The sequence below is a fragment of the Benincasa hispida genome, chromosome 9, assembly GCF_009727055.1.
Source record: "Benincasa hispida cultivar B227 chromosome 9, ASM972705v1, whole genome shotgun sequence".
Classification (NCBI taxonomy): Eukaryota; Viridiplantae; Streptophyta; class Magnoliopsida; order Cucurbitales; family Cucurbitaceae; genus Benincasa; species Benincasa hispida.
Window position 1 is genome coordinate 12,414,705 of NC_052357.1, and position 26,899 is coordinate 12,441,603.

The 26,899-nt window shown below is 31.8% G+C and overlaps 1 protein-coding gene across 1 annotated transcript; it reads right to left on the minus strand.

The window, feature by feature from the left end:
• Positions 1-19,280: 19,280 nt before the first annotated feature.
• Positions 19,281-21,071, minus strand: LOC120086506 (non-specific lipid transfer protein GPI-anchored 13). Its single transcript, XM_039043187.1, has 3 exons — positions 20,673-21,071; positions 19,701-19,826; positions 19,281-19,541 (listed from the first exon to the last, which is right to left on the minus strand). Exons 1-3 carry the CDS (start codon positions 21,013-21,015, stop codon positions 19,411-19,413), a joined length of 600 nt encoding a protein of 199 aa, XP_038899115.1. The 5' UTR covers positions 21,016-21,071; the 3' UTR covers positions 19,281-19,410.
• Positions 21,072-26,899: the final 5,828 nt, after the last annotated feature.

The window sequence follows — 26,899 nt, forward strand, 5'->3', positions numbered from 1 at the left end:
TTGGGCGTTATTATTATTATTATTATTTGTTTTTTGTAGTTGTTGTAGAATCTTATGTATGCAAAGAAGTCAACATGCTGAACTTGTTCCTTGTGATCCAGAACTTGAACGGATTTTGAGAAGAGTAAGAAGGAACATAAGAGTTGAGTTTGATGCCATGGGAGACTAAGGGGTAGCTATTAGAAATATCAGAGATTATTTCCAACCGGTTGACCTTACAACTCAGGCGGGCATTGTTGAGGCCCCAATTAATACCAATAATTTTGAGCTGGTTTAATTCAGATGGCATGGGACCTCGCATTCAGAGGAACTCCACACGAAGATCCGCATAAGCACATCCGCTCTTTCCTGGAAATTAGCGAAACGATAAAAATAAACGGAGTCTCTTCTGATGCTATTCGATTGAGATTGTTTCCTTTTTCTATATGGGACAAGTCAAAAGATTGGCTGGAGTTACTTACTACGAGAAACATAACCACATGGGATGAGTTGGCCCAAGCCTTTATGAATAAATTCTTCCCTCCTGCGAAAACGAGTAAACTGAGAACAGAAATTGGCATATTTAGACAGAGAGAGAACAAACAGTTATTCGAGGCATGAGAGCACTATAAGGAGTTCCTGCGGAAGTGCCCCAGCGTAGATATCCTGGCTGGTTACAAATCCAGTTGTTCTACAATGAGTTAACCAATACAATGAAATCCATCTTGGATTCTACTGCAGGTGGCTCAATTTTTGCAAAAGCTGCTGATGCTACTAAGGAATTATTAGAGGACATGGCTGCCACGAGCTATAATTGGCCCTCAGAATGATCTTCATCTAGAGTTGTTGGGATTTATGAACTTGAAGAGGTAAATGCTTTAAAGGCGCAGATGGCTACTTTGACTAATGCCATTAATCTCTTGTCCACGGGTACTCAACCATCGATTGCATTGATGGTGGCTTGTAATGCACCTACATCATGGGAAGTACCGAACCCTAAGCAAGAAAATTGTGTGCACCAAGCGAACCCATTTCAAGAAGCCCACCAAAATTCTTATCAGATGAACCAACCCACTCATTATACCTAGGTTTGCGCAATCATGAGAATTTTTCATATGGTAACAATAAAAGTGTTTTGCAGGAACCTCAATTTTTTTTTTAAAAGAAACCATCTGTGGAGGCTTTGCTTAGGGATTTCATAAAAGGATCAAGGAGCAGAACCAATTTCTTCGAGAGCACAGTAACAAGTCATGGGAAAGCTATCCAAATCCTTGAGGTTCAGGTTAGCCAGATCGCTGCTACATTGAATACTATGAACAAAGGAGCTTTTCCTAGCTGTACGAAGAGAAACCTAAGGGAAGTGTGCAAAGAAATAACCTTGAGAAGTGGGAGAAATATTGTGCATCCTATGACAGACCAGATAGAGAAACAAGTGGTATTGAGTCCTACAGCTGGTAATGTGAATCAAAGGAAAAAGGGAGATGTTCCTGTATCATCCAAATCAGGGAGTAGTTTTGAACCTTCACCTGCTGTGTTGAATAAAATCTCCTATCCCTAGCGCTTTCAGAAGAAGAAATTGAATGATCAATTTGTTAAATTTTTAGATATTTTTAAGAAGCTTGACATAAATATTCCTTTTGCAGATGCTCTGGAACAAATGCCAAATTATGTGAAGTTCATGAAGGAAATGTTGTCTTCAAAGAAGAAGTTTGAAAAGTATGAGACACTTAGCTTAAATGAGGAGTGCAGTGCTATATTGCAGAAGAAGCTACCGCAAAAATTGAAGGATCCTGGGAGTTTTACGATCCCCTGCAATATAGGGAATCTGACGGTAAACAAAGCTTAATGTGATTTAGGAGCCTCAATTAATCTGATGTCTTTATCTTTGTACAGAAAACTGGACATAGGAGAGGTATAGCCGATGACGTTATCATTGCAGTTAACAGATCGTTCCCTCGCTCATCCTCGTGATGTAGTAGAGGATGTTCTAGTTAAAGTTGGTGATTTCATCTTCCTAGCAGATTTTGTGGTCCTGGATATGGAAGAAGACTCTGAAATTTCCATCATCCTTGGAAGGTCATTCCTAGCCACAGGCAGAGCATTGATTGATGTATATGCGGGCGAGCTTACACTTTGGGTGAATGATGAGAAGATGAAGTTCAACATTTTTCATTCTTCTAAGCCCGAGGAGCTTGTAAGTTCGTGCCAAGAGATCAATGAAGTTGTTTGTGAAAATTCTAGACAGTCCCTTTGTAAAGGAAAGGGCAAGGAAAAAGTAAGTAGTCTTGAACAATCTTCTAAGGAAGGTAAGGTAAATTTTCTAGATTATATTCGAAAGGGAGATATAGAACTCATGGACAAAGGGAAAGAGGATTATGCATTTTATGGTGATTGTTGTTCGACTAATCTTCTGTGTGAATGCCAGTGTGGAAGAAAATTATTCATCTCAGGTGCTTTAGTGCATGGAGTGATGAAGCCACCTTGAAAATTTGGTTGAATTGGAGACCTAGTCTAGCTAAGGACGTTAAACTAAATGCTTTTTGGGAGGCAACCCATGTATTCCGTTTTTTTTTTTTTTATATTTTTTTTCAATTGTTATTTGATTGATTTTTTAGGATAGAGAGCTACCTCATGATTTCTTTTTTCTTTTGATCCCCAGGTTGGAGATGTTGCTCAAGTATTTTCAAGCACTAGATCGCCATCCAAATTCGTGGATCCCCGCTCATACCCAGGCTTGTATCACTCATCTATTGTGTGATTGTTTTATATGTTATGCATTGGGGACAATGCATCTTTTTAAGTTTGGGGTGGGGGGCGTACTTTGTGCATGATGTTTTTTAGTTGATTGATATATGCATGTTATTGTTGATTTTCAAGAAAAAATTGAAATTTTTTGAAATTTTGGTTAGGAAGAATGCTGAGACTGATTGATTTGTTTTCTTTGGTTATTTTCTCTTATAATGATGGTTGATGAGTCACTCATGACGTATGACATGCTTTGAAGTAGAAATTAGATAGCATAGTCCTGTCTTAAGTGTTCTTTGTTCTAAATCCCTCTTTGCATCCTGTTATCTTGAGCACAAACCACTTTAATTTAGAACCTCTAACTAAACAAAGCATAAATTTAAGTCAAGTTGGTTGTTACCTCGAAAGGCCCCACTAGTTAGAGAGTGGCTTGCATGATGGTTTATAATGTTAGACTAAGAGGAAAGAAAAGAATATTAGTATTGCCTTTGAGAAAAAAAAATAGAGTGTGCACTCATGCGTTTGAAAGAAATATTTTCTTTTATTATTTTAAACTTGTAATGTGTATGCATGGATGAGGAAAAAAGAGTTTCCTTTGTTGTGATCAGTCAGGACACCTGAGAATTGATCAGGTATGGATCCCTATAGTGGATGTGTGAAAGTTAGTGCCCCTAGGTAAAATGATGCAAGTTTATGGCCCTTTTATTATTGAAAATAAAAAAATAAAATAAAATAAAAAAGAAATAAGACATCCAGGTGGACATATTACTTCCTTTGTGGTGATGCTTGATGAATGATGCTTCAATTAGATTAAGGGGAAAACTGATGAAGCTTAAATAAATCTTAAGTCAGTTGTTGAGTTTTGAATTAAAGGAGGAGTCACACACACAAGGGATAAAAAGTTTTGGCTTTAGAAACTCTCAATGTTTAGGATGTGTATGAATTTTTCTATGGAAGAGTATTGTATATGTTGAAATGCTGATGAAACCGGAATAAAAGAATGCATGCTTAGAATCTTTTCATTTTAGTATTCATTATTTCTCCTACTTTGTGTTTCTTTCTTTTCTTTGCTCGAGACTAGCAAAGTTCTATTACCTTCAAATTTAGAACGACTATTTCTAGTTTTGTTTAGTTTGATGTGGTTTATTGAGTAATTTCAGAAAACTAAGCATTAGAAGCAATTTATGCGAAAATGATAAAAGATAATTCGGGGGAGCCAGCGTTGCAACGCTGCAAACCCAAGAGTAATTGGAAACAGAGCAGCGTTGCAACATTACGAACTCTACGCGCGGCTGGCATGACGCTAGCGTTGTAACGCTGCGAGGGCATTATAAATTTTTTTGTTGCGCCACCAGGTCAAAGAGAAAGAAATTTTAGAGAGTTTTACACAAAAAAATTCAAGTCCATACAGAGGTAAATCAGAGTGATTCTGAGCTGATTGTGACAGGAAGAATTGATCGAGAACGTGCATTTTGTTGAAGACCAATTCGAAATTCGTGGCGAGAGTCAAGAAGATCGTGATTGGGATTCAATCCTATTGAAGGGAGATCGTTTTTCTACATTTATATTATTATTTTCTCATGATGGTTGATTATTTGTTGATTATTGTTGTTAGAGTCATGTGTGGCTAAACTCTGTTTCTAGGGTGTTTGTGGATTTTAGGGATGTTACTTTGAGTATTTGAATTTACAATTGATTGATTTTGTATAGATTTCTAAATTGATTATGCCTAATGCTTTTTGCTTAACTGGCCATTAATTGAATGAACTTAAGTTAATTAGATGTCTCGAGAGAGAATTTAATTCCTTGGACCCAATTATTTAGATTTTTATTTGAAATTGTATGAGAATGAATTTAGAATAATAAGGGGTGCGATTGAAGGGTCTTAATGTTGTAACTAATCAAGCGATAGAAGAGATCCAAGTCGATGGTTAATTATTATGATGGTTTGAGCTCAAGAGAGGATTTCCTGATTTTAGAACTTCTAACCTCAGTCTATCGATTCAATCAATTGCATGTCATAACTCATTGTACTTCCTAATTGAAACAACACACTGGATTAGTTTCACTCTTAATTATGTTTTTGTGTGATTGAATTTTTGTTCCTTGTAATCATCGATAAAAATCATCTTTTGGTTGACTGGACAAAATTGATGAAGAATTTTGATAGCTAAGCTTAGAAAAAAAAAATTGCTCATGCCAGTCCCTGCGGACGATACCCTATTTTGAGATTTATTACTCCGATGTATATGCTTGTGTCCACGCATTAGTTTACTCAAATTTATTTGAGTTGATTGTGTGATTATCTATTTGTATATTAATGATATATTGATCTTTGATACAAACATAGATGTAAGTAATGATACTAAGTTATTTATGTCCTCACAATTTGAAATGAAAGATTTATGTGAGGCTAATGTGATGCTTAGTGTTACTGAAAATTCTTTATGTCAATCACACATTGAAAACTGTTAAAGAGATTTTATAGTTTGATGACGCTCCTATAAAAACACCTTATGATACTTGTTTGAGTCTTAATAAAAATAAGGAAGATAGAGTTTGATATGTAAAGATTATAGAAAGTGTTATGTTTTTTATGAACTATACTAGACCTATTATTACATATATTGTGAGAATATTGAGTAGATATATACATAATTCTGATAAAGATCATTTAATTTCTCTTCGTCATTTGTTAAGGTATCTTAATGGTACAGTAGATTACTGTTTGTATTTTAATATGTTTTTGCCATATTAGAAAGGTAGTGTATGCAAGCTGGGTAACTTAGAATGACGAAGTAAGCTTTACTAGTAGATATGTGTTCTTATTGGGTAAAAGAGCTACTGCATGGAAGTGTGAATTTATTTCTCTAGAATTAGCAAGACATCAATATGAGTGGTTTAGAAGCCTATTGGGAGATGTATCATTGTAGGGGGCAATAGTATGAGTCGCTTAAAAGCCTACTCGGAGATGTACCACTATGAGGGGCATCAGTACCAGTCACTTTGCACTGTGATTGATAGACGACCATAGGAATTGCCAAGAATAGTGTGTATAATGGCAAAAAACCTTAGACATGGAATTGTGAAGCAATTGTTGAAAGAAGAAATTATCTTCTTGAAGTTTGTGATATCTAAGAGGAACTCACCAGATCCTCTTGCCGAAGGCCTAACAAGGAGAGTAATTCTAGAATTTTCAACAAATATGAGACTCAAACCCTTATAGTGGTCTATAGACCTTTATCTGGGTGGTTTATTACAATAGACTTGATGGTTCATAGCCCTTCATTTAGGTGGTCCTAGTACGAACTTGATGGACAGAACTAAAACATTTAAAAATTCCAAAGCCCTTCCTTTGGGTGGTCCTGGTATAGACTAGATGGATAATTATAAAATCTTCATAGCTCAGTTTTTAAGTGGTTTTTCTTTGACAGACTTGATGAAGTTGGTCTTGGTATGGTCTAGATGTGAAGTCTTTGTAGCTCAGTTTTTTAGTAGTCTATTGCGATAGACTTGATGAAGCAATGAACGTGATTGTGAAGGTGTGATCGTCTTCTATGAAAAAGTGTAAGGGTTTTTTTTTTAGCTTTCACGTTGACCCGAGGTTCTAAGCGCATGGCTTTAAATAGCATGCTTTTATTGCGGAATCAATGGAAACTTAAGGAATAAAACGTGTTAGTTATTGAAAGTTCAAGAGGTAACTCACCATTTCTAACAAAGTTGTTGCCCCATTTCACTATGCATCAATTCAAATCGTCAAGACATTGATGTTTAAGTTTGATCTCCTAACTTTGCTTAAAAAACAGATTTTATAAATTTTTTTGTTTGCTATACTAGTCATTCATGGGGGATTATTGGGAATGACTAACATTGCAAAAGAAAAGACATGAATTAATTGATGGTGATTAATTCCAATAATTAATTTCAATTAATTCTAAAGTCGTCTTTAAAATTAACTTCAAAACGGTATTTTGTTTTTGGAAATTGATCTTACCTTTCCCAACTCTTAGTTTTGAAAAGAAGGGGATAGATAAATTTTTGGCTTTCCTATTCATAGGTTTTTCCTCTAGATCGACTGTTTTTTAAGCATAATTTTCATTGATTTTAATCCATTTTCCAATAAGTGCACGCATGAAATTAGAAGTTTCGTTAACTAGTTAGATTTAGTGTTCTAAATCTCATGGATCTTGTAGTTTGTAATTTGTAGATACAAATTTTTTATTTAATAAAATAAGAAGTATTTTATTTGACATTTAGATAGCATTAACTAATCCAATAAACTAAGATCCAAGGTTTTTTAATTTAACTTAAACAATATGTGGTAGACATACAAGTGGATCATGTTCAAGTAATAACCTAAAAGGTCGGCAGTATATGCTTAAGGTTGGGTGCCTTATCTTGGTGACACTGTGGATACGACCTACTTTGTAATTGTTACATGAATTGTAAGTGTCACAGACGATATGATCCATGTTATTCGTGTGGAGACATATGAGTAGGGGTATCTTGTATAAAGAGTTTATACAAGACTAGACAACGAAATGATTCGTTTCTCAGTATAACACCGTTGTTTATAGAAACTAATTTTTCACTAGGATGACTATAGGTGATTTGACCTTAATTTTGAATGAGTTGTGAACTTCTGTCTATGAGGGCAATCCTTTGATCTGTATGGTGAGAGTGACCTACTTCACTGACTCAATATGCCTACCATTTTAGAGATTTGTTCGAGTAGGGAGCTAGGAACACAGCTACACAAGATGGAAATCCCTCATTTCGGTAGACAGGAAAAGTAGATAAATTGCTCCCTTAATAGCTGATTGCAGGTCTTGAACAATGAGACTTCACCCTCTCATTGGTCTGAGAGGGGTTAGCTTATAGTTGGACTATAAACTGTTTGTTCATTAGAGAAATCAATGGCATTTAATGAGTTAGATGTAACTATAGGAGTAAAATGGTAATTTTGACCTAGCTGTAGTTACGAACAATTTATGAAGGGTCAACTTACTGTTGATTGGTTATATTCAATAGATACAAAAATATATCTATAGTGTAAAGAGTGCTATTATTGATCTTTAGTGGAGTGACAAGTAGTTAATGAATTTTGATTAATCCAATTAAAGAGTTTAGTTGATTAATCTCGTATCATTTGAGCTTCTAATCTGTAGGTCCATAAGGTCTCATTGTTAGCTCACTAAGGATAAAAATAAGAAATAATTGTTTTTGTAAAAATTTGACTTGTTCAAATTATTTATGGGAATTTAAGTAATTAATTATATTAATAAGTTTAATATAATGTATAATGTATATTGATGTATTACAGAAATATAGTTAATTATAAATATGATTTATAATTAAACTATATAATATGTGAGAGAAAAATATTTGAATGAGATTCAAATATTATTTATATAAATAAGATTTGTATAAAACTATAGGTTAAAATTTAATATGAATATGATTCATATTAAAACTATAGGTTATAAGAGAGAGTTATATGGTTTGTTATTTAATAAATATATAACATACATGTTATATTATTTTAATAATATAAATGATAACTCCCCACTTCAGGGGACTTATGATGGCAGATCGTGAAAGGGAGTTACCGTAACTCCCTCTCCCTCCCTTTTCTCTTATCTGTGATTTTTTGGAAAATCACAGATAACTCTTTGCAAGAAAACTCATAAATCTCTCACTCTCTTAACATCCCTGGAAAAATTCCCTCTGGCAAAAACGTTTGGAGCCCACACATCCAAATTTCTTGTTCCCTTAAAAAAGGTTACTGTTTGATGGTGTCTTTCTTGGAGGAATAGTTCCAGTGGTTCTATAGAAAGTTTGCTCGTGATCCTGAAGGAAAATTTCGTGAAGAATTCTTAGAAAAGCTGTTGTTAATTGAGTGGGGAGCTGGGACCGACCGATAGGGAGAGGGGCGAAGCAGCTCGACCAATAGGGAGAGGGGGACCACCCCTAAGGTGTGTAAACAGAGGACCGCACAGCGGCCATCTTGCGCTCATGAAAATGCAACATCGATTTCGAGAATCAAGTATCCACGAAACGGGCTTTCTTAGTGGACGTAAATAGAGGACCACACAATGGCAATCTTGCACTCATAGGAAAATGCCGATTCCGAGAATCGAGTATTACATATTCCGAGAGGATGTAAATGCGTTTTAAGCCTCTTTTTTGGCCTTTGCTTTTGTTTCACTTTGAAAAAGTATCTTTATGCTCTAATATGAAAGTAGCCCGGTGGAACACAAACAAAAACTCTGGAAAGGATGCCGAACAGGGCGAGGGACCGTTCGCTTTCTTAGTAGCAAAACTGCTTCTCTTTGCCCCTTACGATGAAGCGAATCGATTGTAATTGGTCTGACCGCTCAAGGCTTATCTCTGCTAAGAAAGAAGGTTCTTCCACGTACTGAAACAGTTGAAGCATTGAAATGCAGTCATGTGTCAACGCCTTTCTCCATTAAAGAAGATCGAAGTCGTGAATTGTCAAGATTCTTGGCAAAACCTTTGTCAAAGGTGAGCTTGCTCTTCTCTAATTTTTCTGTAGAAAGCATGCTTAGGCTTCTTGTATGTTTATCCTGTTATTTAAAGCATGTTTGCATTCTTCTTAATTTCTTCACTATACATAAATTGAATTCAAATTGTGTGGTGTTCACACGATTCTACGAGGAATTCGATTCCTTCATAACCTTGGGGAGCAACCGGCAAAGCGATTAGCACTGTGATCACACCGCAATTGCTTGGGATATCGTAGCCATTCTTCTGTGGGATATGTGGAACTGCAGGAATTTTATCATGTCTAGTAGCCAGTCTCTGGTTAGAAGCGCGTTGCTGGATAGGATCTCTTTGTACGTGGAGGAGTTTGTTAGGATCAACGGGGTTGGGTTTTCCCCGAACAGGAGGGAAATTCCGGTGATTCAAGATCTTTGAACACCGCCTGATGATGGGCTTTAGAAGTTTAACTCAGACACTTCGTGGTGTGATCGTGAGGATGTTGGTGGGATTAGTTGGGTGGTTCGTGACTCCCTTTGAATCTCTCATTCTTGCTGACTGTGATAGGGTGCGGTTTAAATGGCCCATTAAAATCCTCGAAGCCCTTGTTGTGGTTAAAGGTTTGAACATCTTCATTGATAGTTTTGCTCATGGATCCTCTCCCCCGATCACAGTTGAGTCTGATTTTGTTGATCTTATTAATGCCATGTTTAGATCATAAGAATCAAAACTTATCTAAATTTTCAGGTTTTGTTAAGGACATCGAGGCCTTTGCTTCATCTGCCCATGTGCTATCTTTTGTGTGGTTTTCTCTTTCTGCGAATAGAGTGGCCCATTGTTTTGCTTGAGCTGTTTGTTGGATGTTGATTGGAGGGAGAGGTGTTTTTGTTGGGTTTTATACCCTAAAACTCATAAATAATAAATTTTATTAATTGACCGTCATCAATAAAGTGTTATAGATGTTAAATCAATAAATGTTATTGTTTGTATTGTTGTCTATTTTGTCTTAATAACCCTAAATCCAATAAGCTAACATCCAAGGCTTTCTTATGAGTCTTGAACTGTATGTGGAGACATACAGAGATCACTGTTCAAGATACAACCTAAAGGGTCTATAGTATAGGGATAAGGCTAGGTACCTTATCCTGGTAACACAATGGATACGACCCACTTTGTATTTGATACAAACATAATGATCTAACACATTCGTGTAGGTGACATGCGAGTGGGAGTATCTTATGTAATGAATTTGCATAAGATTGGACCGCAAAATAGTAACCACTAGATGTAACATCATTGACTAGTTAGGTTTCTATTTCAATAGAATAACCTAGGTGACTTCGTCTTAATCCTGAGTATATTATGAACTTTCTGTTCACGAGGGATTTTCCTTTGGTTTATATGGGTGAAGATGGCCAATTCGCCGACCTTATATGCCTACCATTTTGGGGATAAGATCGAGCCAGAAGTTGGGAACATAACCATAAAGATAGAATTCACTCATTCCTTCCTTGAGGGTAAGCAAATGAGTGTTCCTTAAGTGGTGTCTCTGGGACTTGAACAAAGGGTCTTACCCTCTCATTGGCCCGAGAGAGGTTTTTATTTATTGGTTGGACAATAAAAGGTTATTCATTAGATGAGCACTAGTACTTAGGGATTTAGAGGTAACCTAAAGATAAAACAGTAATCTAACCCAGTTGGAGTTACAAACACTCGTGAAGGACTAACTTGCTGGTTTTGATCATATCCATAGACATGGAAATATATATGTAGTGAAAAGAGTGCAGTTTTGGGTCTTTAGTGAAGTGTACCCACTGTTATCGAATATTGATTAATTTGGTTAATGAGTTTAGCCCATTAATCTCATATCGTTGGAGCTTCTGATCTACAGGTCCATTAGGTCCCCTCGTTAGCTCACTAGAGGATACTTAAGAGGGATAATTTGAATTGTTCAAATTAATTTGAGGAAACTATATATTAATGTGATTAATATATAAGTTATTATGGATATAATCTATAATCAAATTGAAAAGTGATATTTGAATAAGATTCAAATTAATTAATTCAAGTGAATTAGATTCACAAATAATTAATTAATCGAGAGGTTTTTCATATATACATGGAATGTATATGAAAATTAAATGTATACAATAAGTTGGGTTTAATGTACAAGTAGTTATTTAATTATTGTACATATTAAAATTAAACAAGTGTTATTTAATTGTGCAAATTAAATAAGTATTATTTAATTGTGCAAATTAAATAAGTTTTATTTAATTGGGTCAATTAATTGAATAAGTGTTGTTTAATTAAATTGGCTAATTAATTAAATAAAGGTTATTTAATTAATTATAGAAAAGGAAAATATATCGAGAAAGATGCTTAGCCTTTTTCTATATAAAAACCTCCCCATCGCCCTTTGGGAATGCACAACATTGAATACACAATTTTCATTCAAAGAAACTATACACAACTCTTTAGTGTTATTGTGTAGAATTTTCTCTAAGCCATAAATCCTTTCTACTCTCCAAAACTTTATTCTCATGTCCCTATCCCAATAGTTGGATACCACCTATCCCTTTATTGGAATTCTAGAGAATAACGAGGTAACTCTCATGGTAGTGTTTGAGATCGCTCAAGGAGTTATTTGTGATCAAGACCGTTTCGAGATTGTTTGTTGGAACCTTAGAGAGGATTGTTCGTGGCACTTGGGGAATCTACAAAAGTAAGCATCGTTCTAACCCTTTTCCAATAGAATGCTAATTTATGTATTTATCTATTCCGTCTAGTAGAACGATTTTGCAAAAACTGATTCGTGGGATGCAAGGCGGACTCACACGAGAGAACGTTTCCGTTGCGTGATCTGACCCCTTCAGTTTTTTCCCTATTTCTTCTTCTGGCTCTAACAAGGTGGGTGGGTTTCTCTTGTTATCTCGGATTTGTTTCCCTCTACCCTTATTGGTGAGGTTTGTGACTCTATTTAATTCTTGAATCTCTACTACAAAATTGGGCTTTAATGTCAGTTTAAAATTGACATTATAGTGAAAGAGTAAATTAACATGCAACGGAGAAAATCAAAACCAATAAGCACTCTAATTATACCTAATTTGAGTTTAAAACATGCTTCAAAGTAACTATTACAGAAGAGGGTTTACTGAACACAATACCTTTGATGAAACCTCTTCAAAAACAGCCGAGCTCCATGTAAAGATGCTTCAATCTACAAGTAGACCACCACAAAGATCTTCTCTACTATTCTCTTGCAAGGATTGTGTGGTGGAAACACTAAATTGAGCTAGGTTTGATGAAGACTGAAGAGGGTTTCAAATTCTGCAAAATTCTTGTAAAAATTCTGAATGTTTGGCTAATCATTCAGCCCAACACTCTAATTTATAAAACTTTCATCATGCAATCTCAAAGCTTGTATGAAGGCCAACTTTTTCTTCATGGATTGAGTGGAATTGGATGAATAAGGTGCTTACACCATAGTGGAGATTTCCAACTTTTGGAAATTTCCATTTTGTTGGTTTTTCAAAATTTTGTTTTCAAAAATGATTTCTAATAACAATTTACAAATAAACTAATTTATTTGTTTATTAGTTTTATAAAAATTAATTCAAATTAATTTTAAAAAAACTAATTAATTAAACCTTTTAATTAATTTTGTTAATTTAATATCTAATATTAAATTAATAAAATATAATTTCACTACAATGAATTTAATTTCATATAATTAATAATTTAAATATTAATTGATTCTTCAATTTTGTTTAATTTTGATAAAACTAAACATTTTAATTGTATCGAATACAATTAATAGAAACCCTAATTGAATCTAAACATTTCAAATTCTAAACCCTAATTTCAAATCTCATCAAGATTACTCAATTTACTAATCCAAATTATGAGTTAGTAGAGAGACCTTATGGACCTACAGATCATGAGCTTTAACTATTTGTAATTAATTGGTTAAACTCTTTAAACCGAATTAATCAATATTCGTTAACTACCAAGACATTCCACTATAACTCGATAGTTACACTCTCCTCACTGTAGATATATTTCTGTCCATTTTAACCATAATCGGTATCACAGGTCGTTCCTATTTATAGCTGGGTCAAAGATTAACGTTTTACCCCTGTAAATACATATCGCTCTTTAAGCTCTCACTGATCCTCCATTGAACAATTGATTTATAGTCCAACTCATAAATCATAACCCTTTATTTCATGAGAGGGCGGGCCCCCTTGTTCAAGACAAGGCATCAGCGCTTAAGAGAACAACCTATCTGCTAACCCTAAATCGGGTAGGAGCGAATTCCATATTGCAAACCTATGTCCGATATATCCGGTCTTATCCCCAAAATATGAGGCTTATTGAGCAGTTTTGTTGGACTACTCTCACCTATGCAGATCAAAGGATAATCTTGAATAAACAGGAGTTCATAGTTAGCTCAGGATTAAGATCGAGTTACCCTAGGTCATTGAGTTTGAGATAGTCAGTTTTAACAATAAACGATTATTATAAAGAAAAGTGACTATTTCGAGTCTGGTCTTATGCAAACTCATTGCACAGGATGCCCCCACTCACATATTTTCACACGAATGATTTTTCGATCACATCATTTGTATCAGTATACAAAATGGGTCGCATCCAATAGTGTCACCAGGATGAGGTATCACCCAATCTCATCCATATACTTATAGACCATTTTGGCTATATACTAAAACTTGATCCTCTTTTATGTCGCCACAAAAAGTTAAAGTATTCATATTATAACCATGGATTTGTTTCTTGGATTTTCATAAAAGAAAGCAATATCAATAATAATTGAATAAAATACTATGCAATATCAATAATAATTGAATAAAATACTCAATGACATTTTTATTGATAAATAGAATATGTTAACAACATTTACGAACTACGAGTTTAGGACATTCCCAACGTATAGGGGTACAATGTCAGTTGAAAACCGACATTGAAGATCATGTTATAAAAAGTCTTCAAAATCGGTTGGCTTCAATGTCGATTTTAAACCAACATTATAGATGATCAAGATTTCAGTGTCAGTTATCTTCAATGTCATTTTTAACTGACATTGAATACTATCTTCAATGTCGGTTTTCAACCGACATTCATCTACTTTTTATTAGTAATTGTCCGATATTAAATGTTTGTCATTGTTTTGTTATTGAAATATATATATATATATATAATCTTAATTGTTTTTACATATTAAGATCTCAACAAACAAAATTTTAACAACCTTGCTCATAAGGTACGAATAATAGTTAGCGCTCAAAGAGAATAATAAAATTTATACTTGCACACCAGTGGTTCTAACAAACTTGAATTTATAATATTCCAAATAAGCTAAAAAAATGGGGAAAATGGCTAACAATCTCTTCAATCAAGTTAACACTCATTCCACTAAAAATTCATTGAATTGCTTGTAAGACGATACTTTTCAGGTAAGGTCTGAGCTACTGCTTTTTCGCCATAGCTACCAACTCCATTCCCAAGTTATTGTAACTACTAATTAGGTAATTCTAACTAATTATAAATGATTTTCCCCTTTCTTGTTACTTATTTTGTAGCGAGATTCGCTACATTGAAGACAAATTTCTGCTTTCTCATTTTCTTTCCAAATAGCAAATAATCATTCTTACAAGCATGTATGCATGTATAACCTAAACCCAAGTCACACAATGTCTTTTTTGCTTCAAAATGAGATTTTGGCATTTGCTTCTTGGAGCAATTCTAATAACATATCAAATGACTTATTGCTCCAATGATTAAGTACTTTGATATGCATTAATTTCACCAGAAAAAGTAAAATAGAAATCTTACTACATCTAAGGTATAATTCTTCATTAATGTCATCACACATTGATTGAAACTTATTACTTCTATTTCCCATATTCTCCCTTGTTTCAAATTCAATGGAGTTTTCATCATCATGATGTGCAGTTTTAATATTTCCCCCTTGTCAAATCACTCAACAGTTCGAGCATTTCACTTGCATTATCTAAATTTTGATGAAATGTCTCTACATGTTCATTATGTTTTTTTATCTATTCTAATAGGTTTCAAAAAGGACAAATCTGGGTTTTCCACATGGTATATTCACCTATTGTAGGCGATAGCCCTTCCATGTGAGTATAAATCACATTCTACATCCCCAAGCCGTTTCATTATGACATTTTGACACTTTTTACACACCGTGTAAACCCTCTATTATCAACATGCTTCTTTGCCAAACTAATAAATGATCTTATTCCATCGGTATATTCTTTGCATAGCCTTTCGTAGTTTTATCCAACGATTATCCATAATTTATCCAATGAAAAATACATCATATATATGGAAACTTATCATGAACTTGTTTTAATTAAACAAAAATAGGTTGTATATATATATATATATATATATATTTCAACATTCCATAATAACAAGAATAATCAAATGCTTCCAACACAATGGAAAGATCTACAAACTTTTAATTTAGGAGCTTAACGAATAATCAAATGCTTCCAATTCCACAATCACATAATGACTTTCAACCCAAAGAAATATAAACACAATTGTAGATAACCGGCCAAAATATCAATAACTTCCAACTCACAATCAAACAATGACTTCTAAAATACAGTTTGAACACACAAAGTATCAACCAAAACTCACTTCAAATACATATAATTTAACTAATAACCGTTCTCCAAATTATATTTTAAATACATAATAAACTCAAATATCTTATGAACAAGCATCAAATGATATATAAAAACTTTTCATAAACTTATTTAAAGTAAACAAAAATGTGTATAACTTTCAATGTTTCATCATAATAAGAATAATCAATTACTTTCAACATAATGAAAGGAACTAAAAGCTTTTAAGGGGCTTAATTAAGGACAAAATCAAGCTTACAATGGAGTCACATAAATCAAGTAAACAAAACAACTGTATGTTACTTGTCAAAATGTCAATGACTTCCAACTCACACAATAAATTCATCAATCCACAATCATAAAATGACTTGCAGTCCACACTTTGAACACACAAAATATCCTCCAAAACTCACTTCAAACACATACAAACTACACAACCATTCTCCAAATTACATTCAAGGAGCTTAACCAAGAATAAAATCAAGCTTACAATGGAGTACATAAAAGGACATAATTAAGCTTACAATGGAGTCACAACCATTCTTCAAACACATAAAAACTTTCAATCATTCTCCAAATTACAATTTAAATACAAAATAAACTCAAGTATCATATGAGAAAACAACAAATTGATAAATGTAAATACCAATTAACGGTGATGGATTCTACTACGAATTTGATGGTATCAAGTACAAATCTGGCGGCGACAATGTCAAAGGCAAATTTAAATACAAAATAAACTCGTAGCTGCGACTTCTGGTAGCCTATGAAGACCTGCGAGAGTAAGGCTGAGAAACACGACAAATGAGGATGTAGAAACAGAATAGAGAGAGATAAGGAAGAAAACCCACATGTGACAGTGATGTGCGATGAACGGAAGGTTACTGGAGACGTGTTGACGGTGATGGTGGTGAACGGAAGAGAGAGAAAGAAGAAACAAACCCTGACGGACGGCAGTGAAGTTTTGGGATGGAAGAAGAAGAAAACCAAACCCTGAAGAATGATGTGGCAAACGAAGAAGAAAAGGGAATTGGGGAAAAGATTTATGATTTGCGACTACGGCCCGAATCATCGCATCATGCAACTAAATGTGGTTTCATCGCATACCTTATAGTGCCATAATGTCCCACCAATTAATTGGGCTTGCGAAAAAGGCAGAAAGATTCGCAATTTGAGACTAATTGAGGTTTAGTCACAATTTGGACCAGCAACTTTTCTCACGTCTCATTGCATAGTGCGACGTAAATGGCAATAGTCGCACCTTATTATGCGACTGCTACAAACGAACAGGATTTATAGCCGCAAGTTTGCGACTTTTTATGTATTCTGCAACCTTTGCGATGAAAAATACATTTCATCCCTAGAGATGCGACGATGTATTTTTAGTCGCTAGCTTTTCGTTGCTAAATGACAGATTTCTTGTAGTGAGTCATTAGATTAAATATGTTTGATTTTATGAACTTAGAGATGTTAAATAGATGGACAACCAAATCGAAAAGAACAAATGTAAAAATTGAAAAAAGGAAGAACTAAACCTACGTTTGACTTCAATATTTCACAAAAATCGCAAAATATGTATGTATAATTTAGTTACCATGATATTCAATTGATAAAGATCAACATCTTAAGCAAGCAAACTAAGATGGCTGAGTAATGCTAAAGAGCACCCAAGTTTGTTGAAGTCATAATGAATTAACCAATCTTATCTAACACACCCATATCTCACCCCAAAAATAAACAATCAAATTTTTTGTCATCATAAAAGCACAAAAAATTGAATCTCACTTACAAATAAAGAAACATACACAGTATATGTCCAAGAAAAAATAGAAATACATATAGAGTTCATCAAGATTCTTAAAAGAAATTTGTGAAAAACAATATTCAAAATCTTTAAAAGTAATTAACTAAATGGATTTTAAGGAATTGAAGTCTCAAAAGAATATAGATTCTTCAGTTGCAACTACCTACCAGAACTATACTAGGATGGTCCTTCTCCATTTCACACATAGTTTTGATTATTATTTCTTTTCTAAAACCAATTAATTTCAATTTTAAATTTCAAAAACTTTCCAAACATAAACCAATTCACAATGTCTAATTCCACAAACACAATTCTCATCAGCTCACTACTACTTGCATTGGATACCACCAAGCAAAGGATTATTCAAAACTAATGCCAGAGCATGAAAAACATAGCGATAGAACTTGAAACTGAGACTGAATTACAAGGTAAGCACCGATCTTTTTAGACGATGGGTGGTTTGGTTTACTATCAGCAGCAAGCTAATGGCGATAAATTGGTACCTATGAAGCTGAAATTATTAGTACAGACGTGTAGTTTTTCATTTAACTTCAAGTTTCAAACTAAAATCATGTATAAAAGCTTAAAAACATAGTTACGAAAGCACCAAAGAGATCTTGGTTTATACAACGGCTGTATTACGGATTTAACACAAAAACAGAGAATTGTACTGTTCTCTCCTGCCTAAAATTTTCACAACTTCCCGATGGAATCTTCAGTATCGGATCAGTGAATGAAATTTTCCAGTGACTTTTGAACTAATTTCAAATGAATTGAACTAAACTAACTACCTCTGATCTATCTAATGTCTTTGAATAGAGGGAAATCTCGAGCTAGGGATTCTAATCAGCAGAAATCGCAAAGAAAAATAAAGAAGAGAAAAAAAAAAAGTAGATGCAGCAGCTCGCATTCATCCTTAGTTCATAAAAACAAAGAGATGGATACCTTATATTCAATCAACTCACGTCGATTGAGGAATGCGCTTCAGAAGAACACGAAAGATGTCAACGATTAAGTGGCTTCCATAGACGAAAGCGTTATGAAGACTGTGATTGATCGGAATGAGAAGGGAGAGGAGAACATCGTCGTTGTCGGTTGCTAGTCTACTGGCCGGATGAAGAAGGCTAGAGGGGCTGGTTGCTGTCGTGAAAGAGAGAGGGAAAGAGACGGAGAGGAGAGGGAGATCTAATCAAATGTGGAGGCTAGGGTCTTCTAAAAAATTCGAATCTTTTAATGTCGATTTCAAACCAACATTATAGGTCGGCTTACAATGTCAGTTTAAAACCGACCTTAAAGATCCGCTTTCTTTTAAGAAACTGATATTGTAAATCTGTTTTTAGTTTTTCCAACCGACATCAAAGTCCAAATTTCTTGTAATAAATGAATTGTCTTTTCTTAAAAAAAAAATTACTAAATGGGCATTTATATTTTATTATTATTATTATTCAAATCGATAGCCTTCAATTTATGGTAAAGATATAAACATGAGAATAATTATCAAAAACAAAATTCATATCGTCTGTCAAATTCTTAATGGTTGAATTCAATAAATTTGAAAACATAAAAATAAATTCATATGAGCAATCAAACAAACTCGACATTTTATATCAATAACATACCAATACTGATCATGTTAAACCAAGAACATCAATTTATATATGTGATGGATATAATAAAACCATGAATATGCTCAAATTGTCTGCCTTTCTACACATGATATGAATCCAACCAAAACAAAAGCAATAGAGCTCCAACAGCCAAAGTCTCCAATGGCAGCCATTTCTTTCCTATGTTGTAAGCTCCACCCTTGTCTGGCCCAATTCTACTTCCCCCTCCAACTGCAATTTTGATGAAGAAAAAGAAAACCCATTATTGACCATATATATATATATATATCAATTATTTGAAATAAACCTGGATATATATATGAATTATTTGAAATATACTCGACTTGCCCAGCCTTAGANAATAAATAAGTTGATAGGCACATTAATTACCTGTTGAGTTAATGGTAGGAGAAGGGCTTATGGGAGCAGGTGCTACAGCAGAGGAGGAGCTATTTCCCTTGCCCAGTTGATAGAAAACTTGAGCCTCAGCTGAATTGGGTGGCAAGTTTAAAAGAGCTGCATCAACCCCATTAAATAAATAAATCAAACAAATCCCATATTAGAATATATTTTTTAAATTGATTAAATATATCAGAGTTAAAAAAGCACTTTTTGGTTTCTTTGGTTTCTTCAACTCTTATAGATAAGCTGATTTAATTTTTTAAATTTGATTTGTAATTCGTATCAATTTAGTTTCTACTCTTTTCATATTTTTCAATTATATTTTTCTATGAGTAACGGTTAAACTCAGGATTTTGAAATATAAATTTATCCTTAGTCAAATTTATCATCAACCAACATCTCAAGCTAATCTAATTCTTCCTCTAAGTAAGAAAGGGAATCATTTAGAAATTTGGTAGAAATTTCAACCTTTCATCTAGTTGATGAGGAAATGTTTGGTTCAAAGAGTAAGAGGTTGAACTCTAATGTTAATTCTCAACTTCTTGTTTGGCTAAAGAAATTTATGGGTCCCATAACTAAAACATCAATTTCATGACAAAAAATATTTTGATGTTGTCTAGGTTGCATTTATCTTTGTTCACGGCAAGTAGTTGTCCAATAAAAAAAATTGTCTCATGATAACTTCTTGAAAAAAAATGATATTTTTTTTTCTTTGGACGTAAAGGAAATGAAAGCATGAGATTAGATGCAGCTAATCATTGCTCTTTCACAACATATTAATCATGATTAAACTTCACTTGTTGTCTCAAACGCTCCATAAAAAATGTCAATACATAAAAAACTAAATCTAAACATTATAAACGATAGGGACTAAATTAGAAAAATATATATATACGTTAAGGACTAAAACATACATCTAAAAAAAAATCAAATGAAGTGATTTTGATTGGTTGAATTTACCTGGACAATTAGAGACATTGGCAGTGGCATGACAAATATCAGGGAGGCCCAAGGCCAGTGTGACATTTATCTGAAGCCCCAAGTCAGGGTCATTTCGGTCTTTAATTATAACGCATAAGCACTTCTTGTTGTTCTTAAGCACTTCCTTCAGTCCACTGCAACAGTCAGGCGTCGGAGCCTTTGCACCACCGCTCACGTACGGCAGACACGTGGCCATCCCAGCCAATTGCTGTGTGCATTCCTCCTTGTCTTTCTCATCATCTCCACCTACAAAGCTCACCGTCGGTGACGTTAGCAGCAGCGTTAACAACAGCCATTTCCAAGTAAAATGAAAGCCCTCCATCACTAATTGGTGAATAAGTTGGAGAAGGCCGAGATGAAGAGAGAGTTTATGGGCTTCCACTTCCTTTTATGTGTGGAATTATTGGTAGAAGGAATTCTTTTTCTTTTTCTTAAATTTGAATTTAAATTATTATTTCTAAAACTTATCAACAAAAATATAATATTTTTACCCACTATCGAGATAAATCGTGTTAGAACAATGTCTCTTTTCGTATATTTCTACCATAAAAATGCTTTAGTGCCACACATCTATCTGCAATCCATTCAAGTATCTGTTGAAAAATTCACATCGAAAAAATTAACCCGGGTTTGGTAACTATTTTGTTTTTTAAAATTAAATCTATATCTCTCTAAATTTTTCTATTATTATCTACTTTTTACTAATAATTTAAAAAATCAAGCTAAATTTTAAGAACTAAACAAAAGTAATTTTCAAAATTTTGTTTTTTGGAATTTAGAATTTGGCTAAAAATTCAAAAGTTGCGAATCATTAGAAAAATATTTTGATGAAATAGGCTTACTAAAAACCAAATAGTTACCAAACATGACCTAAGAAATCTAACACTCTTATAAGATAGATGGGCTACTCCTCTCATTGTCAATTGGTTTTGAGATAAAACCTCATACTATGAAATATGGTATCAAAGCAGATTGGTTCAGAAGGTCTATATTCAAAATCCTGCAATGTTATTTCCTCCCCATTTAATGTTGATTTTCAATTGTTGGGCATTCTTCCTATTTCAAGCGAAATGAGGGGGGTGTTAATAATATATAATTAAATTTATCTTTATCTACTGGCTTAAACTTTTGAGTCAATTGATAGATTTAAGAGTATTCGATCTTGACAAATTTTTCTTTTTTTTAATATTTTTTTCTCTTTTATCCACTATTCAACTAAAATCCATATGATTGCTTTTTGTTCGATTGAAAAGTGTAATTCATCTTAGCTTATATAATTGTAAATATTATCTACTTCTAATTGATGTAAAACTATATTCGCATCTCCAACAATATCATTTTGCCTTTAAGAGATCATAGTTTTATCTACCAAATTTCTAATTTTTTTCATTAGAAACAAACTTTACATTGACTATATTAAAATTAGTCTGAAATCAACATCATTTTGAGATTCTTTTTTCCACAAAAAGTAACCTTATATTTGAAAAAATAAATAAATCCTATGGTGGTGGTTGCACTAAGAAGTTATCATTGCATTGGTAAGTTTTTTTGTGCTTTCATACCACTCCACTAACATGAACACTTCCAAGACTCATTTTCATTGTTGTTTTCCTTTTGATTCTAGAGAGATCTTTGGATATCTTAACTCAACTACTTTATTTGGCAAATTTTGGAGACATCTATGCATATATTTACATGTTATTGTATATCATATAGATTATATCATAATTTCCCTAATAGATATTATTAAAATACTTTTTCCTTCATATTTTTCTTAACTAAAAGAATCTATTTTTATTATTATTATTAAATTTCTATATTATGATTTTATCATAGATCTTACCATCGTGAATTTAAGTTTAAAGCTTTAAATCACATGTATCAAGCTTTTTATCAAGTTTGAAAATCAATAAATTCCTTTGCAAAAAAAAAAAAAAAAATCAATAAATTAAAAATCTTATTTCGTCAATTTCATTAGTTCCGTTTCACATCCATTTCATTTTTTGTTTTTATTTTTTAAAAATTAAATCTATAGACGCTATTTTTACCTCTAAATTTCTATTTTTGTTATCTATTTTTCACCAATAGTTCCACCTCCAAATTTCTTCTTTTGTTATCTACTCTTCATCAATAATTTAAAAAATTAAGTCAATTTTTTAAAAGTAAAAAAATTAGGCATCGTTTGTTAACCATTTAGGCCTCGTTTGGTAACCATTTTGTTTTTTTTAAATTAAGCCAATAGACACTATTTCCACCTCTAAATTTCTTTTTTTGTTATCTACTTTTCATCCATTGTTTAAAAAATTAAGCTAAATTTTGAGAACTAAAAAAAGTAACTTTCAAAAAGTTGTTTTTGTTTTTAAAACTTAGCGAATTCAACTATTGTAATTAAGAAAGATGCAAATCATTGTAAGAAATGTGTATGAAATAGGCTTAATTTTCAAAAACAAAAACAAAAAACAAATAGTTACTAAACGAAGCCTTAGTTTTTTGTTTTTTATTTTTGAAAATTAGGCCTAGACTACTTCCGCTCCTAAATTTCTTCATTTGTTGTCTATTTTTTTACCAATGGTTTGAAAAACCAAGGCAAATTTTGAAAAAAAAAAAAATAGCTTTTAAAATTTTATTTTTGTTTTTGGAATTTGACTAATAATTCAACTATTGTAATTAAGAAAAATGCAAAAATGTGGAGAAAATAAGTTTAATTTTTAAAAACTAAAAATAAAATGGTTACCAAATGGGGTCTTAGCTTTTAAAAATTTATTTTTGTTTTTGGAATTTGACTAATAATTTGACCATTGTGCTTAAGAAAGAGGTAGATCATTATAAAAAAATTGGAGAAAATAGGTTTAATGTTTAAAAATAAAAAATAAAAAATAAAATAATTACCAAATAGGATCTAATTTTTCTTTTTAATATACATAATATTCTACCTATTGATATGAAAATTTGAACTTTTTAATCTATAAACAGATATACTAATACCTAAAATTAGTTGAGTTATGTGTTCTAGTTAAAAGCTAAATGTTACTCATTTATTGTATTTGTATAAGTTATATATATTAAAAGTAAAGATAAATTTAAAAATAGATATGACATCATAATTATGTGAATAACGGGATTCAAAACTTTAATTTGCATGAAAAATTATAAATGTCTTCAACATAACTCAACTGTCAAGATTTTATATTTTATGATTTTTTTTAATCTTTGAAATAACACTTAAAAAAAAATATTATTATTGGGTGTTTTATGACTTTTCACTGCAGTAAAAAAACATACAATAATTTTTTACATCGATAAACCGTCACCGTTAAATTTTCCATGATAATTTATCATTGTTAATATGTGGTTCAAGAATTTAATTTTTTAGTCAAGATATTAGATATTAATTAAATAGCCATCAACAAATATCTATATTGACATTATGTCGTGGTCACAAAAATATTAATAATGTCACGATTTTAATTATTAAAAAAAAAAAAACCTTAATCATTATACCTTTTATATGTCATTTATATTCCTTGGACAATTATATCTTATATTCTCGACCAAAGTTCAAACAGTAACATTGATTTATTGTCGTAGTAGTTTGGTCAATTACAATATTACATTGTCAAATAAATACATCTCATATCAATTTTGTTAAATATTAAAAAAAAGGCTTACAACAATAGAAAATTATTTGTTTAATACTTGTGATTACACATATATTCTAATAATAAATTACTCCAATTTTAAAAAATTAAAATTGGGTTAAAAATCACTTTTAGTACTTAAATTTTCATAAAAGTAACAATTTAATCTCTGAACTTTAGTTTGTAACAATTTAGTTATTGTACTTTCAATTTCGTAACAATTTAATCTTTAAACTTTAATATATAATAATTTAATTCTTATACTTTCAAATTGTAACAATTTAATCCTCATCGTAAAAATTTGTGTGAAAATTTTAATAAGTTTTTCTACATAAATAAACCAATAAACCAATTAGATATTCAATATTAAATACAAAGTCTACATCATAAAATAAGAAAAATTGACATCAAATTTTGATTATATTTTTTACATTAGAGACTAAATTGTTACAAATTTGAAATTATGAGAACTAAATTATTACATATTGAAGATTAAGGACTAAATTGTTATAAAACTGAAAATACAAAAACTAAAATGTTACAAACTAAAATTCAATAACTAAGTTATTACTTTCGGTAAAAGTTCAGAGACTAAGGGGTCATTTGTTTCGCAGGTATCCTAGATTATGGAGTGAACATCTAGATTACCGTGTTTGTTTTGCGATATTGTGAAATGTCTCAACATCTGAAGATTTCTAGGATGTCCGAACAAAGGGTATCTGGAGAGTCTTAGATATCCTCCTGAAACATAGATTTTCTAGATTCTTGAGTTGAGGACATCTTCATTTTACTTTTTTGTCCTTCTTTTTATTTTATTTTATTTTAAATATATATTAATCTTCATTTACATTATATAATTAAAACAAATACTGTCAATCATGTATATCATATATTTTTAATTATATCATAGTTATTATTTATTAGCAATATATTCAAATTTAAGTTTAAATTAATATTTATTTTATAAAAAATCTTAAATTATAATATATTATTTTGTTGAGAAAAGTAATATATAAAAAAAATATAAATTGTATTAATTTTAAAAGAAGTTTAAATTGATAAAAAAAATATGTTATATATGTTCAAATTATATAAAAAAATTAATTATAAAGTAATAAATAGTCGTAACAGCATTCTTAATTTAAGACAGTCCGAGTAGAAATCCTACGAAACAGACACAGTTATCAAAATATTCCTAGATACCTGTAAAAGTATTCCTATAAAACAAATATGATAATCTAAAAATGTAGATATATATAATTCCTAATATATACAATTCTAAATATCTAAGATTTCGATTATCTACCTTCTAAAAAAATAATCGACCCCTTAAAAATGTTTTTAAACAAGTCAGTTGGAATCGAAACTGACGTCAAAATATTAAAACTCTATTTACCTTACATTTATAGGTGAAAAAAGTTGGTATAATATTTATATTTGTTATAAATAATACAGATTCTCACTTTTTTTTATTTTGAACATCAAATATGGTTTTTAGTAGAAATGAGTGTCATTCGAAAAAAGGAAAAGAAAAAAGTGGCGGAATTATTATTATCTAATAAGAAAATGCCTTTTTCTTTTCAATGGACACGTGTCATAAAGGGAGGAACGGAAGGATAGTGGTGGGAATCTTTCACCAAACCCACTAGAGCATTTACAAACAAATGGCTTTGCCGCGACGAAAGGCTCTCCTTGCCCTTTTTTTTCATGAAATTCCAATTTTCAGACGCTGTCTGTAACGTAATAGTGACATATGAAACTTTTTTTTCATTAATTGGATGGTTTAATTTTATTTTTAAGATTTGTTTAATTTTAATACTTTTAATAAATTTCAAATATAACATCTTCAAGTTGAATTTTATCCAAGTTAATTAATTGAATAATAATAATTTTCACATAAGAAATATTGCATTTTTTCCCCCAAAACTATAGTGAAAAAGTTAATCAATACTGATCTTTTTAATAGAAAAATCGACAATAAATTAGCATTATGAGATAGGAGATATGAGCAGCAAATTTTAAGTACGACAATAGTATACAAAATTTGAAATATCGATGTTGACAAAAATGTTGATATATAAATTCTATAGAAATAGCATGGAAAATATAGATTAAATATTGATTCAAGGGCTATTTTTTAAATTTGTTAAAAACAAAAAATTCAAAAATATATCTAAATTAATATGTAAACATTTTGCACGTTTTTAAATATATCTAAAATATTATATTCATGTTATGCTACACTTTTGCTATTTCTTAATATTTCATGAATTTTCTTCAATATAACGGATATATCGATTCATCTTTCATGTTGATGTTAAATCCACTGGCATGTAAAAATGTTGATACAAATATCGACATATTCATGAAAATTTAATACTATATGTGTTGATGGAAAAATTCAGCCAAGTGAACTCACTTGACTTTCACGTGTCGTTAACGGTAAATTTATAATTTGAAGAAGAGGTTACATGCAAAACAATAAAAAATAAAATAAAATAAAAATAACACACCAGTGTGGTGCTTGCCACAGACACTCTGATCTTAAGTCAGTATTTAACAAAAGAG